Consider the following 16,551-nt stretch of genomic DNA (forward strand, 5'->3'; position numbering starts at 1 on the left):
AGTCACCTGGGTGTCAGGATTAGTTGCTGAATCAGGAGACTTTGTTAGTAATGAGTCAGTGTTAGTGTCATGTCCCTAGCCTAGTTTTTCAGCCTTTATTTGTACTTGCTGAGTTTCCAGAAACAAGTCACCTAAATCTTACATTGAGGGCGATCCTCGTATTCTAAAGTCATATATTATATAGGTTCAAATTAAATAGGTGATGACCACATCCTTTGTTTCATAAGAACTCAGGGAGGAACCCTGAAAATGTAGGCGGTTAATGGTCTATAGTTTCTAATTGATTTAATTTCCAACTTACGCTATTAAATCAGCATGGCTATTTTCAGCAATGAGCAAGTTAAGCAGGAGTTGTTGTTACAGAATGACGTTGGTCTGTGTAAATGGCTTTAGACGCTTGCTGATGAAAAATATGCTACTTTTTAAATATTTTAGAGCTATGGGCGGCTAACAGGAGCTACTGTATGAGCAGGCCCAGACTGGTAATTTGGCAAGTCTTGGCATTTGACAGAAGGGTTAGTATTTGGTAACTCATCTAGACTGGTGGTCTAATCAGTAACATACAGAGCTCTAGCTTTGTATTGGTAAAAATACATAAATATCATTGGATTCCCTGTTGGACATAGAAAATGTTGGTCTTCCACACAGATATATTATTAATATTATTATTATTATATAGGATTTATATAGCGCCAACAGTTTGCTCAGCGCTTTACAATATAACGGGAGACAATACAGCAACAATACAGTTCAATACAAGAGGGAAAGGAGGGCCCTGCTCCATGGAGCTTACAATCTAGGAGGGAGGGGCTAGTGGTACAAAAGGTAGTAACTGTGGGGGATGGACTGGATGGAAGAGTAGAAGATTCCATTAATAGCTGAGAACAGGATAGGCTTCCCTGAAGAGATAGGTTTTCATATATATATATATATATATATATATATATATATATATATATATATATAGGAAGTTTTCTGAGTTAACCGTTATCCACTGACCATTCTATTACATTTTATTACATTACAAGACACTGGGGGTTATTTACTAAAACAGGAGAGTGCAAAGGCTGATTCAGATCTGTGTAGAAACCAATCAGCTTCCGGGTTTTATTGCCAAAGTGTAACTGAACAAGCTGACGTTAGAAGCCAATTTCCTACCATGCACAGCTGCACTAGATTCTAAGTACTCCCGTTTTAGTAAATCCCCCCATTGTTTTTGTCATGCGTGATTGTTGAATTATTAGGCTATTACTAGTATGACTGTCTAATATTGTGTAACATGGATATATTTTAACATGTATATGATGTTTCTTTTGCAGCTCCATCAACTGTAACGCAGATTCAGCCAAAGGAGATCACCAGACACAGCGTGTCCTTATCCTGGCCAGAACCTGACCGTGCCAATGGCGTCATCTTAGAGTATGAAGTCAAGTACTATGAAAAGGTAATGTATAATCAAATCTCGTATTCATTCTGTCAAACTTGACTTGGCAGCTAACGCTTGGCATCAGTCTAGCTGGTGACGTTGTTAGCCATTTTTGTTGGACTTGTTGCAAATGATGTCAGCTGTTTTTTTTTTTCATCTTCATCTATCTTATAGCTGTGATGACATCTTTTTTTTCCTATTTTTTACTAACCACAGGACCAAAACGAGCGAAGCTATCGAATTGTAAAGACAGGCACTCGCAGCGCCGAAATCAAAGGTCTTAATCCGCTAACTGCCTATGTTTTCCATGTTCGTGCCCGGACTGCAGCAGGATATGGAGAATTCAGTGGTCCTTTTGAGTTCACCACCAATACCGGTGAGTTCAATGAGTCTTGTGTAACATATATGTGTAGTCTTAAAGTGAGGTAAAAAACAATGGAGCCTGAAGCCACTGCAAGTTCAAAGACATTTTATCTTTTGTGTGTCTGGTTGATAATATAACTTTCCTTCTTTAGTCCCGTCCCCCATGATCGGTGAAGGAGCCAGTCCTACGGTGCTGTTGGTGTCCGTGGCAGGGAGCATCGTCTTGGTGGTCATTCTCATTGCTGCCTTTGTCATCAGCAGAAGGTATGTGGCTTCCATCGTTCAGTACAGCTTTTTAATAGAGCAGATTTAAATCACTCTTCAGTTGCTCAAAAGTATATGCAGATTCATGAAAACTGTAAGCCAAAAGCACAGTGGTCATATTCTTATTTTTATTCTGCTTTTTAAGTATAAATACTTTTTTTTTTTTTTTTTTAAGTCAGCCTACCTCCTTTGTGTTACATAGATATACACTGATTTACTAAAACTGGAGAGTGCAAAATCTGGTGCGGCTCTGCATAGAAACAAATCAGCTTCCAGTTTTTTCAAAGCTTATTTGAACAAGCTGAAGTTAGAAGCTGGTTGGCTACCTTACACAGCTGCACCACATTTTGCACTCCTCCAGTTTTAGTAAATCAACCCAGTAAGTGCTATAATAAAATAGGTAGTTCTTAATCTAATCATACAGCGCAAGTAGCAGTTATGTTAATTCAATTTACAGTAGCCAATCAGATATCACTTTCATTACTTTAGAGTGAAATCGTTGAATAAGGATTGTAATTAGTTTTTATAAGTCACTAATTGTACGTAATGGCCACAGCAGGTGCCCGACTTGGGAACACAAGGTCAAAGATTTCAGAGTCTGTCAGGTTGTTTAACTATCCCACATCTACCTAAAAATATCATATTATTTTTGGGTGGACAAGGCTTTTAAATAAGACGGTATATTTAATTTCATTTAAACGCTGTGCTAAATTGATGAACAAAGACCACAAAACATGGCAAACAAAGTAGAACAATTGTTCACAATGGCTGCCATTGTGATGATATGACAGTGTACCAGCTAATCAGGTTGAACTGGAATCCTTTTTTTTTGCTTTGATAAAAATATTGTTTTATCCTTTTATTTCAGAAGTATCTGAGAAAGTATGTGAGGTATTTTTAGGATTCTAACTATGCCTGGTTTATCTTTTGTCTGAAAACCCCCCTTTTGCCATTACCTTCCTCTATGGGAGGAGTTCAGACCTGAAAACAAAGACATGTTTTCTGATTAGCATCTAAACATAGCATTCACAGTATAAACCCCTACCAGCTTTTTTAATGTCCCCAGCATGTAGGCAGCAGAAACAGCCTGCTATTTAAACATGATTTCTGCAGCGGGAGCCCCGTTTCAAATTGAAAATGAATTCCACTAATTCCTGGGACTTTTTTTTTCTCAATGCTGTTTGTTAGAAGCTTTGTTCAAATAGTCGGGCGACAATAAGCACCGCTTATCAAAAGTGTTTCGTAGTGAAACTTGTCTTGGTGTCTAAGTCAACCTGAATTGAATATATGACAGCTGGTATGCTTTTGATTGACAATGGGCTACAGAGTTACTTTCTTTTAAAACACTTTTGATTTTCACATGTTCTTTTCCTTTGCTGAATTGCTGTCTTCTTGTTAGAAGACGAAAGGAACAATCTGGTTGGTTTCCAATCGGTGAGACTTTCAGACACTTTGTAGGATGGACACCTTTCCATACAACACTACAGTAAAAGCTGTTAGAATACATGAACAGCATCTCATGACCCAGACCACTTTTTATTATAAAAGTGAATCTTGACTGATCGTAACCAGGTTTATCATTGTATCAGGGTATTGTTATCACATTTCCATCCCTAACTAATGACAAAGAAGAGGGGTGTGCTCTGGTCGATAGTAGGCCAGCCGTGATTGGTCCTCAATGGATCACTTTAGATAAAAATGAAACATCGACCCTTGGACTTTCATTGATTCTTTTTTAGTGTCAACTATAAAGCTGTCTGTGTGGGAACGGAGCCAGAAAGCAGGGAGTTGACAGCCGCATAGCCTCTAATGTGAATTCAAACGGTTTTTTCCTCTTCTGCTTAACACACCGAGGAAGAAGTGGCACCTTGTATGAGGGCGGAATGAGAAAATTTATACAGCCCAATCTTTGAGCGTTCTTTTTTTTGGCTAAATTTAAGCTTCTTGGCGATACTGCATTACTACAAGTGGAATCCATTTTACTTCATGCAAGAACATAAGAGGCTATTCCTGGCCATAATAATAAGTCTTGAGTTACAGGAATGTTTGTATGCTTGAGAAAGAATTCTTGGTAAAATCTTTACAGGGTTGTTAATGAGATATTAATAGTATTCTACTTGTGCTAGTGATCAGTCTGCTGCAAAGCTGTTCATTTACTTTACATAGAAATCAAGCAGGGGTTAGGGAAAATGTAAATCACACTTTTTTCTTAGTATGTCAACTAAAGACAGCCATACATGGATCTAAATTTGGCCATTTCAGCAGGGACCGGCTGAGATTTGGTCCATCTATGGGCAGGCTAATTGTACCCAAGTTGATCCATGGGTTCAACCAGCCTGTGGGATTGTTTGCATGTGATTATCGCTGGTGGCTATAGCCAATAACAATAATGATTGGGTTCTGCCGGACGGAAAAGCTCTGCAACCCTCTGCACCGACAGAAAACAATAGCACTACAGGAGGCATTCTCACATCAACGCTGATTGTGTTGATCGGGGAATCGAGTGATTTTCTTTCCTTCCACGCATGGCAGAAGGAAAGAAAATCAAGTCATTTATGGGCTATGCTACATGGACCATTATATTCTCTTGCCAATAAAAGAGTAAGGCCAGCCATAGGTGGTTTGAATCTTTTGTTAAAGATAGTTATAAAGAGGTCATACAATAAATTACCGTATCACCCAGTACATGGTCTCCATTCAGTAGCCAAAAAAGGCATACAAAAAAAGAGGGGTTGTGAAAAGAAATTCACAAAGAAAGCGGCTACATTATGAACAGAATGTGATACTCAGAAAAATTTCCAAAAATAATGCTTTATTACACATACAAATTTGACATATGGGCAATCGCCCTGGTTTACCATCACCTCAGTATGAGACAATACACACAGACCTAAAACCATATAAAATGACACCAGTACCGGTCTAAATACCTGTGCAAAAGGGACAGTGACTACGAGAGTCTAAAGTCCCTGTGGCACTGGCGCATAGGTGAACACTTCCCAAAGGAGGTGTATACAAAAATTATACCATAGGTATACCATAACACGTGTTAGTAAATATGTAGACTATGCTACTACCAGAATGGTCATATCCCAAACAGGGAGTTTCAAAAAATTATACCATTGATATAAATATCACATGTATGCAATATAGCAAGCACAGTATGCGTCAAAAAGAAGGTATTTAGACCGGTACTGGTGTCATTTTATATGGTTTTAGGTCTGTGTGTATTGTCTCATACTGAGGTGATGGTAAACCAGGGCGATTGCCCATATGTCAAATTTGTATGTGTAATAAAGCATTATTTTTGGAAATTTTTCTGAGTATCACATTCTGTTCATAATGTAGCCGCTTTCTTTGTGAATTTCTTTTCACAACCCCTCTTTTTTTGTGTGGTTTGAATCTTGCCTGCTTCAGCAGACTGAATGAACCAAGTTGATCGATCAACTTGGGTACAACCAGCCTGCTGTATTCACTTGCGATTATCTCTAGCAACTGCTATAGACGCTAGTAATAATCACAGTCTTCTCCAGCATGGATGGCTTTCCCTGCCCATGGTTGCAGGAAAGAAATTTGCACCGTTTATGGCCTGCCTTACTACATGCTAGCAGTCACCTTATTAGGCTAGAGCTACATGAGATATTTTGAGTAGCTCAATCATGCTTCTAAATTTGGTGGGAGGAGCAAATCATTGCTTCACAGATGGGACAAATGGATCCCTATGGAGTAAGCTATACTAGAAGCATGTAGTAGGTAAACATGACCCTGTCCCTACTTTTTTGAGACGCGTTGCTGCCATCAATTTCAAAATTACCTTATTTTTTAAACATTTCATATGTTTCTATGGATAATAAAATATATGGATTTATGCTGCAAATCATTGCATTCTGTTTTTATGTAGACTTTACACAGCATCTCAACTTTTTTGGAATTGGGGTTGTATCTTGATTGGAGCATTGTAAGGTCATTCAAGAATTATCACTACTACGTGTTATTTGCATAGCTTATTCAATAAGTAGCCATTTGTTCAATCTGCTTAGCGATCAGTTGGTACTGCTAGTTATTATTTACTGGGTGTTTTTAATAGAAGAGTTACAAAAAAATCTCCTGTGTAGCTATAGCCTAATGAGGTGTTTGCAGTCATGTAGATGAAATTGCTTAGTACTAATAGATCATAATTGCCCATATTGCTTACCCCCTGACCCACATCCATGTGTGAGCTAGTATTTAGAGCACAGTGAAAATGTGCATGTATGGGTTAAGCCTTAATGCTTTATTCCCTTCCCAGGTTGCTGTTGTTGTTTTACCTTTGTTAATACTGGGTATTGCAGCTTTCTCCTGGCTGACATTAGTTTAAAATGGTTGATCTATTGGCCCTGGCAGATTCTAGAGGCATTTCTGGACTGTGACATCTCCAGGAACAAGTTTCCAGTTGCTATCACCGTGTCATTGCCCAGCTGGACAGTTCCGAACATTTATTCCTGAGCACTTTAATGAGGTTATGTAATCGGCTGACAGAGAGTAAGGCAGATGGTGTCTCTTTCGTTTCATAGCAGCTTGGCGCCCCTGTACATGGCTTCATTCTCTTTTAATTCTAATGCTGATTTCTTAAAGCTGTTTTTTTGGAATCAGTTTCCACCAAGCAAACTGTCATTGAGGGGTGGAAATGAGTCAGTCTGCCTCTTGCCTTATATTTTTTTTCTTTAACTCTCGGAATACTGGATCTATTATAATCCATAATCTAATCTATTATAAAAGTAGAAGGGTATACTGCATTATGAGTAACTGCATACCGGATACTGCTGTCATGCTATGTTACAATATGGGGACCTGTATATGTCTTGTAAGTTGAAACAGTTGAATACTTTTTACCCAGTTTTGGTGTGTGTATACAGTCAGGTCCATAAATATTGGGACATCGACACAATTCTAACATTTTTGGCTCTATACACCACCACAATGGATTTGAAATGAAACGAACAAGATGTGCTTTAACTGCAGACTGTCAGCTTTAATTTGAGGGTATTTACATCCAAATCAGGTGAATGATGTAAGAATTACAACAGTTTGCATATGTGCCTCCCACTTGTTAAGGGGTCAAAAGTAATGGGACAATTGGCTTCTCAGCTGTCCCATGGCCAGGTGTGTGTTTTTCCCTCATTATCCCAATTACAATGAGCAGATAAAAGGTCCAGAGTTCATTTCAAGTGTGCTATTTGCATTTGGAATCTGTTGCTGTCAACTCTCAAGATGAGATCCAAAGAGCTGTCACTATCAGTGAAGCAAGCCTTCATTAGGCTGAAAAAACAAAACAAAAAACATTAGGCGTGGCCAAAACAACTGTTTGGAGCCTTCTTAAAAAGAAGGAACGCACCGGTGAGCTCAGCAACACCAAAATACCTGGAAGACCACGGAAAACAACTGTGGTGGATGACCGAAGAATTCTTTCCCTGGTGAAGAAAACACCCTTCACAACAGTTGGCCAGATCAAGAACACTCTCCAGGAGGTAGGTGTATGTGTTTCAAAGTCAACAATCAAGAGAAGACTTCACCAGAGTGAATACAAAGGGTTCACCACAAGATGTAAACCATTGGTGAGCCTCAAAAACAGGAAGGCCAGATTAGAGTTTGCCAAACGACATCTAAAAAAGCCTTCACAGTTCTGGAACAACATCCTATGGACAGATGAGACCAAGATCAACTTGTACCAGAGTGATGGGAAGAGAAGAGTATGGAGAAGGAAAGGAACTGCTCATGATCCTAAGCATACCACCTCATCAGTGAAGCATGGTGGTGGTAGTGTCATGGCGTGGGCATGTATGGCTGCCAATGGAACTGGTTCTCTTGTATTTATTGATGATGTGACTGCTGACAAAAGCAGCAGGATGAATTCTGAAGTGTTTCGAGCAATATTATCTGCTCATATTCAGCCAAATGCTTCAGAACTCATTGGACGCCGCTTCACAGTGCAGATGGACAATGACCCAAAGCGTACTGCAAAAGCAACCAAAGAGTTTTTTAAGGGAAAGAAGTGGAATGTTATGCAATGGCCAAGTCAATCACCTGACCTAAATCCGATTGAGCATGCATTTCACTTGCTGAAGACAAAACTGAAGGGAAAATGCCCCAAGAACAAGCAGGAACTGAAGATAGTTGCAGTAGAGGCCTGGCAGAGCATCCCCAGGGATAAAACTCAGCGTCTGGTGATGTCTATGCATTCCAGACTTCAGGCTGTAATTGACTGCAAAGGATTTGCAACCAAGTATTAAAAAGTGAAAGTTTGATTTATGATTATTATTCTGTCCCATTACTTTTGGTTCCTTAACAAGTGGGAGGCACATATGCAAACTGTTGTAATTCCTACACCGTTCACCTGATTTGGATGTAAATACCCTCAAATTAAAGCTGCCAGTCTGCAGTTAAAGCACATCTTGTTAGTTTCATTTCAAATCCATTGTGGTGGTGTATAGAGCCAAAAATGTTAGAATTGTGTCGATGTCCCAATATTTATGGACCTGACTGTATATTTTTTTTGGTGCTAATGCCATTTTGTATTCCCTGTATGCTGTTGGACAAATCAGACTTCAGTAGACCTGATGCAAAATGGGTATCAAGGCTTCATTTAATTTTTAATGAACTTTACCACATGCCTCATATACTGCAACAAGCTCATGAGCATGGGCTTCTCCAGCTTATAAACACACCATGATAATAGAGAGGACAGAGCTGGGCCTTAAGTCCCATTGAACGTTTATTGGCTGCTGCCTGTTTATTGACTTGACACTATCCTGAGGGTTTATGCCCCTAATGTATGACTGTTTTCGTTCTCATGGTGCCGTATCCATCATTTAAGGTCACACAAGGGCTGATCAAAGCAAGCCTGGTGGATAGGCACACCTTATTCCATTGTGTACACATATGACGTATGGGGGAGATCTCACAATGCATGCACATACCAGCCGTTTGTATACAGGAAAATCATGTGGGAAGTATTAACTCTTGTATAACCTTACCTGTATCATCCTATGTTGAAAATAGTGTACATATTTTGCCAAAAAGCATTTTTGTCACAGCTAAGACTTTAAATCCCACCATGCCTTGCCATCAGAATTTTATTCGGGAACCCAGGGTTGTCCAAATTGACTTTATTTATTTATTTCAGGTACTTATATAGCACCGTCAATTTACGCAGCGCTTTACATATATATATATATATGTGTATATATATATATATATTTATATTGTATATTCCAACCATCCCTAACCCTCAAGGGGTGTACAATCTAAGGTCCCTAACTCACATTCATACATACACATATTAGGGACAATTTAGACAGGAGCCAATTAGCCTACCAGCATGTCTTTGGAATGTGGGAGGAAACCAGAGTACCCAGAGGAAACCCACGCAGGCACAGGGAGAACATGCAAACTCCAAGCAGGTGGTGCCGTTACTTGTTGTTGTTTCTCACATGATCTTTCAGCTGATAAACCCTCTCCAAAATGACCCTGTTAATTGCAAGGACACTCAACTGTTACATCTTCCTATGGCTTGTCCAGGTGCTATGGACAATGTCAGTAAGCAATGTCCAAGGCTGCATGCAGGCTAAAAAAGGTCAAAAGGTTGTATGGCCAAGCCATCATTACAGAGTCTGCAATTCCCGTATTATCAGAAATCTTGTGACATTTGGACAAAGCCTTTACTGATACAATATAATTACACATTGTTCTCAAGGCTTTTTTCTATTCACCTAATTCCACTTAAACACATTATGTAAATTTTGATGTCAGAAGAGTTTGAAACATTCCTGAGTGGCAGATTTAAACAAAAAGAACATTCCCACTGAACCTGTGTGGCTTGGAATAGATCATTAACCACTTCCAGTCCGGACACTTTTACCCCCTTCCTGACCAGGGCAATTTTCAGCTTTCCGCGCTATCACACTTTGACAATTGCGCGGTCATGCAACACTGTACCCATATGAATTTTTTACCATTTTTTTGAGACAGATAAAACTTTATTTTGGTGGTATTTATTCACCGCTGGGATTTTTATTTTTTTTGCTATGTAAATGAAAATGTCCAAAAATTTTGAAAAAAAGTGTTTTTCTTATAAACTTTTGCAAATAAATAATATTTCATCATAAATCTTGGCCAAAATTTATTTCGTTATCTTTTTAGTAAAACAAAAAATAAGCCAAATTGGTTTATAACCAAAAATTATAATTTTTAAACATTTTTTTTTACATTTTTATTTATTTATTTTTTTTATATTATTATTTTATTTATTTATTTTTTTACATACTGTCACCCTAGCAGTACAGTGTCACCATGGTGACACTGTACTACTTTTGGGGGGTGATGAAGATTTTTTTTTTTTTACACTGATTGCTTTTACACCCATATAGGATTTAAAAGCAATCATTTCTCTTTCTCTCTGCATTCTTGCAGCCATTGATAACTACTGAGTGAGCTGTGATTGGTCACAGCTTGTCACATGGTACAAGGCTGTTGTGAATAGCCTTGTACCATGTGACCTCTGTGATCATTCACAGATTTCACACGTAGTAAGCAATGATGTCAGAAGTGACATCTTGCTTACTACTTTGCATGTGATCACTGATTGGCCAATCAGTGATCACATGATCGCGACCTCGCACAGAGGTCCCGTATGGCGATTGGTGTTCCACTGTGTCCGGAGGACACAGCAGGCACCGGATCGTGGTGCTGCGCGCTCCCAGGGAGCACGCACAAGCAGGGTGCGGGGAGGCCATTTATAAACGGCCACCCGACCCTGCAAGTGCCACCGTCCGGCCGTTTATATACAACGGCCGTTCGGGAAGTGGTTAAAGGTTTTCTTCAAATTCACTTGGTGTAATGGATGGTCAGGTGACCAGAGGACATTCACCTGTTGCTATTGGCATATAGCCGCATGGAATACAATTGTTTTATATTGTCCATTGCGTATTGTACCTTTTTTATCTCTAGTTTCCTACAATAATCTTTGCTTTGTAAAGGAAATTTCTTGTTTGGAAGGGTGGTAATTTATATAATGAATAATTATTACGGTAGTTATGTATGTTTTGTGAAATGTGGTGTGTTATAATTTTAGCATCATACATAGCTAAATATTTCAGTAATCGCTTTGTCAGTGCATTATAAAGATTATCAGTCATGTGCCTAAAGACTTTTATATACAATGGTATTAAAAAATGGAAACCTGTACAGTTTCTAAGAGCAACTGACAGTTTTCCCGCTATGTTTTTTTATAGGCAATTCTTTTAGTTGGAAAAAAGTACCATCGATAAATTTGTTCTGCTTTATGAGGCTGGTAAGGCATCTGCCAGCTTCAAGCTCCCATTGTATTGGAAGGGCTCCTTTACTTCTATATCCTGGCTTGGCATTTGCATAATGTGCTGCGGAATTTTGTCTCTGTGATGGTATTTACTTGTATCCTGAAGGACTGCTTTTTTATCTCTACAGGCGGAGTAAGTACAGCAAAGCAAAACAAGAAGCTGATGAGGAGAAGCATTTAAACCAAGGTAATGATTTTTGTAATGAGTAGCTCTGATTAGTGTGTAAACAATTCGGCTAGTAAAAAATTGTTATAGTGTTTGCATTTACCTGTGAATCATTTCAAGTGTACTCATCACTCATGCACAATTAGTGTTTTTTTCTTTTTTTGTGGGAATGAATTAATACTCATCCCATCTATTCTTTAGAGGCTAGTGACCTCCCTGGACATGCATGAGAAGATGCCTTATACAATGTTGCCCATCACCCATGCACAGGGAATGTAGAGTTTTGGAAGGAATTAATAAATATTCAGCCTGTCCATTCTCTAGAAACAAGTGACCTTCCTGGACATGCATGACAAGGTGCCTCATACAATGCTGTTTGTCACCCGTGCACAGGGATTGAAGAGTTTTCGGAGAAATGAATAAATATTTAGCCTGTCCATTCTCTAGCAGCTAGTGGCCTGTCTGGACATGCATGAAAAGATGCATTATGCTACAGGTATCTTTCATTCCTAGTCATCCGGTGAAATATTGTTCCAGCCTACAATATGGTGGTCTCCATTGTATAGGAGTGACAAGGACATATTACAGGTCAAGCCCATCCTAGGCATATAGGGTGTAGTGTCCACCACATTGTTCATACTATTATTTTCTCCCTTTGTTTTGTCAAGGATGCTGTTCAGTGTTTTCTGTCTTAGATTACATTTTTTTTTTTAACTACAGGGGTAAAGACATATGTTGATCCATTTACATATGAAGACCCTAACCAAGCCGTCCGTGAATTTGCAAAAGAGATTGATGCTTCTTGTATAAAGATTGAGAAAGTCATTGGCGTAGGTAAGTAAGAGAGCCCAAAGACAGTTAGCATTCAGTGCATTACCAGTAAAACTGTCTGGCCCAGATTTCAGAAACTATAACCCATTTTCACTGTTTTCAGGAGAGTTTGGCGAGGTGTGCAGTGGGCGCCTGAAGGTTCCTGGTAAAAGAGAAATTTATGTAGCTATCAAGACCTTGAAAGCTGGTTACACTGATAAACAGAGACGGGACTTCCTCAGCGAGGCCAGCATCATGGGACAGTTTGATCACCCCAACATCATTCATCTTGAAGGTGTAGTGACCAAATGTAAGTTGATTCCCCCTGTTGAATAAATGCATCTATAATAAATTCCATATAAAATCCTCACGATGTACATTATTACAGCACAAGCCATCAGTCAAATGTACCCTGCCTATAATCTTTGCTAAACAATGTAGAACACAGCCAGTCAATATAGACATGTCACATGGCTGTTCATTTGTGTCATTCTCTCAGTATTGCAAGAAAAAAAATGATTTATTACCTAAGAACTGCCTTGTGCAACAATCTTCCAAGTTACTAAAAGACGTTTGTTTTGTGGATCCTCCTACAATTTTCTCGTATATTCAGCTGTACTATAGATCACATCGTCACAAGCACAAAATCTCGGTGTGAAATGACAGATGGGATAGCTACAGTATATCCTAAAGCACAGGGTGTAAGGTGTGGAGCCAGCCATCCATCTCAATGTCAGATAAAATGGCTTTTTTGATTTTCACTGATATCCTTTCCCTAGGCAACAGGACTGCAGGACTTTGTGAGATCAGAATGCAGTAGGACGTACAGCTAAAATGAGCTAATTGCTACAGTATAGGCATGAAGCAGATGGCCATCACACCTCAATATACACAAAAGTTGGAAAACATGGCTGGTAGATTGACCTTCCCTGGCACACGTTGCTTTAATGCAGAATTCAGCAGGGGCATTGGAAGTCTAATCTTGGTAGCAGTGAGATTCATTAAAACACATTTGTAGTCATCTGTTTGAGGCAGAATCCTGTAGAAGAGCACATTTGTTATAATTTTACTATAAGCTATTTTTACCTTTTTGTTCATTTTCTCCTAAATAGCAGTTTTATGAGAGACCATGCTTTTCAGATCTTGAAGCAGCTTAGAGGACAGGCTTTTTTTTCTCTTTTTTTACAACTCCCATCTGCTTGAAAATTTTCGGCGTTCCCTTACACCTTATGAAGTCTGTTTGGCTGTGGCAGTAAGGCAACACTTTGCAGGTGGGGACACATTTCACGGGTGCTCTAGCCATGTTTAGTGCCATTGTGAGGTGTAAAAAGTGCCAGCAGTAAAATGCTTCTCCTCTCTATTCTCTACAGTACACTCCAAGCTCCTGATTTAGATTCCAGCAGTGTCTTATTATCATTTCTGTGACTTATGAAACCATAAAATCTGAATAAAGCCTTGCATGCACCACATTAAAATATGCTGCCGCTTGAGTAGCAGTAAGAGAGAAGAAAGAAAAAAAAATGTGTGTTGCATGAAAAATAGGTCTTTGAGACAGAAAAGTGCTTACATTTCCATATACATTTAGATGGTAATTATGCAAAGAAACAGACACCCGCTATGAATTAGTCCGGAGATTCATGTTTCACATGCCAGGTCGGAATTACAATGAAAGGGTAATTCTTGCCATATAAAGGGAGGACAGTCCAGTTTAGGGATAACATTTCAGAGCTCAGTCTCATGGAAATATTTGCGAAAGTGGAGCATTCATTGGTTGGCTTGAGCTATACATTATAGGTCATTAATAGTGTCATTCTTATTCATAGGTAAACCGGTTATGATCATTACTGAATACATGGAGAACGGCTCCTTGGATGCTTTTCTGAGGGTGAGTTATTGAGATTTCCAGCTTTTTTTATGTTAATTTAATGTAAACTCAAGTTTAATAGAAAAGGGTATTATATTTTCATTTTCTAGTACCTGAAAAATTCTAATGTGCAGACTGGGACCTGATGCCCTGAATAATTTAATTCCTGTGCGCAACCTGGTCTCTACTCTAGTAAAATAACATTATTAAATCACTAGAGCTGAATCAACCCCCCCCCCCTCTTCTGGATGCCGGCCCTTGAATGAGAAGTAATGGCACGGGCCGAGTATCATTTGGTTCAACAGAAACCGGACAACATTTGGCATGCTGGAAAACCAGCTTCTGATCAGCACTTGCAGCCAACGGCTGTAAGCGCTGATCAGTGTGTTCTGGTGGGGGGTAGTCCCTGTGTCAGAACACAATATCACAGTGGGGGAGATCACCACACTAACATCGCCTAGTTATTACGGAGACCTCTCAGTTTTATTTTTCATTTAGCCCGCTGGGTTGAGTTGAATAATAAAAAAAAAAAACTCCCCGTGTGTATCCAGGCATTACTCCTACCAGGCTTACTTTATCTATCTGCATCTGGTTTAATGTTACAAATGCACAGTTTATATGGTACTGTCTAAAAAAAACAACAAAAAAAAAAACATAATTATGGATATGTATCCCTGTGTGCTACAATCTGCCCAAACTTGACCTAGGCTAACCTGCATAAAAATACCTTTTGGAAGCCAACTCTTATTCCAGGTCAACGAACAATTAACAACAGCAAAACAACTTTATTGAGGGGGAAATTGTTTTATATACCCACAAGTGCTTGCAAGGTACACTATATTGCCAAAAGTATTGGGACACCTGCCTTTACACGCACATGAACTTTAATGGCACCCCAGTCTTAGTCCATAAGGTTCAATATTGAGTTGGTCCACCCTTTGCAGCTATAACAGCTTCAACTCTTCTGGGAAGGCTGTCCACAAGGTTTAGGAGTGTGTCTATGGGAGAGTTTGACCATTCTTCCAGAAGTGCATTTGTGAGGTCAGGCACTGATGTTGAACGAGAAGGCCTGGCTCGCAGTCTCCACTCTAATTCATCCGAAAGGTGTTCTGTTTGGTTGAGGTCAGGACTCTGTGCAGGCCAGTCAAGTTCCTCCACCTCAAACTCACTCATCCATGTCTTTATGGACCTTGCTTTGTGCACTGGTGTGCAGTCATGTTGGAACAGGAAGGGGCCATCCCCAAACTGCTCCCACAAAGTTGGGAGCATGGAATTGTCCAAAATGTCTTGGTATGCTGGCACCTTAAGAGTTCCCTTCATTGGAACTAAGGGGCCAAGCCCACCTCCTGAAGAAAAGCCCCACACCAAACTTTACACTTGGCACAATGCAGTCAGGCAAGTGCTGTTCTCCTGGCAACCGCCAAACCCAGACACGTCCATTGGATTACCAGACAGAGGCATGATTCGTCACTCCAGAGAACACGTCTCCACTGCTTTAAAGTCCAGTGGAGTCGTGCTTTACACCACTACATCCGACGTTTGCATTGCACTTGGTGATCTAAGGCTTGAATGCAGCTTCTCGGCCATGAAAACCCATTCCATGAAGCTCTCTATGCACTGTTGTTGTGCTAATCTGAAGGCCACATGAAGTTTGAAGGTCTTTAGCTATTGACTCTGCAGACAGTTGGCGACTTCTGCTCACTGTGTGCTTCAGCATGTGGTGACCCCGCTCTGTCATTTTATGTGGCCTACCACTTCGTGGTTAAGTTGCTGTTGTTCCCATTGCTTCCTCTTTGTTATAATACAATTAACAGTTGACGTGGAATATTTAGTAGCAAGGACATTTCACAGATGGACTTATTGGACATTTCACGGATAGACTTATTGCACAGGTGGCAACCTATCATGGTACCGTGCTTGAATTCACTGAGTTCCTGAGAGTGATCCATTCTCCACAAATGTTTATAGAAGTAGTCTGCATGCCTATGTGCTTGATTTTATACACCTGTGGCCATGGAGGTGATTGGACACCCCTCCAAATCATTGGATTCAGGCGTTCCAAATACTCATGGCAATATAGTGTATGTAACAATAGCAATACCCCACTTTCTGGAGAGTAAAGATTTAAAAACTCTGCTGCATAAAGGTTTCCTATAGATGTAGAGGGTGTTTAGGCATTCAGTTATGCATCCCCCTGCTACATTTCTTTCCAATGATCTCAGATCTTTTTTGCCTGGACAGCTCCCAATACTGTGTGTAAAACATATGAAATAAATATTACATATCACTAAAAGAAACAATGATTA

At 39.6% G+C, this 16,551-nt stretch overlaps 1 protein-coding gene across 1 annotated transcript in view; it reads left to right on the top strand.

The window, feature by feature from the left end:
• The window catches only part of EPHA4 (EPH receptor A4), a 104,826-nt gene that overhangs the window by 73,721 nt on the left and 14,554 nt on the right, over positions 1 to 16,551 (top strand). Inside the window, exons 6-12 of the mRNA XM_089669501.1 lie at positions 1,320 to 1,444; positions 1,643 to 1,802; positions 1,942 to 2,053; positions 11,534 to 11,592; positions 12,292 to 12,405; positions 12,506 to 12,691; positions 14,205 to 14,266. Of these exons, the coding sequence (XP_089525627.1) occupies positions 1,320 to 1,444; positions 1,643 to 1,802; positions 1,942 to 2,053; positions 11,534 to 11,592; positions 12,292 to 12,405; positions 12,506 to 12,691; positions 14,205 to 14,266 (818 nt within the window). The remainder of the gene's footprint in view (positions 1 to 1,319; positions 1,445 to 1,642; positions 1,803 to 1,941; positions 2,054 to 11,533; positions 11,593 to 12,291; positions 12,406 to 12,505; positions 12,692 to 14,204; positions 14,267 to 16,551) is intronic.

The sequence above is a fragment of the Staurois parvus genome, unplaced genomic scaffold (assembly GCF_062004578.1).
Source record: "Staurois parvus isolate SC_StPar_1 unplaced genomic scaffold, SC_StPar_1.0 ptg000078l, whole genome shotgun sequence".
Taxonomy (NCBI): domain Eukaryota; kingdom Metazoa; phylum Chordata; class Amphibia; order Anura; family Ranidae; genus Staurois; species Staurois parvus.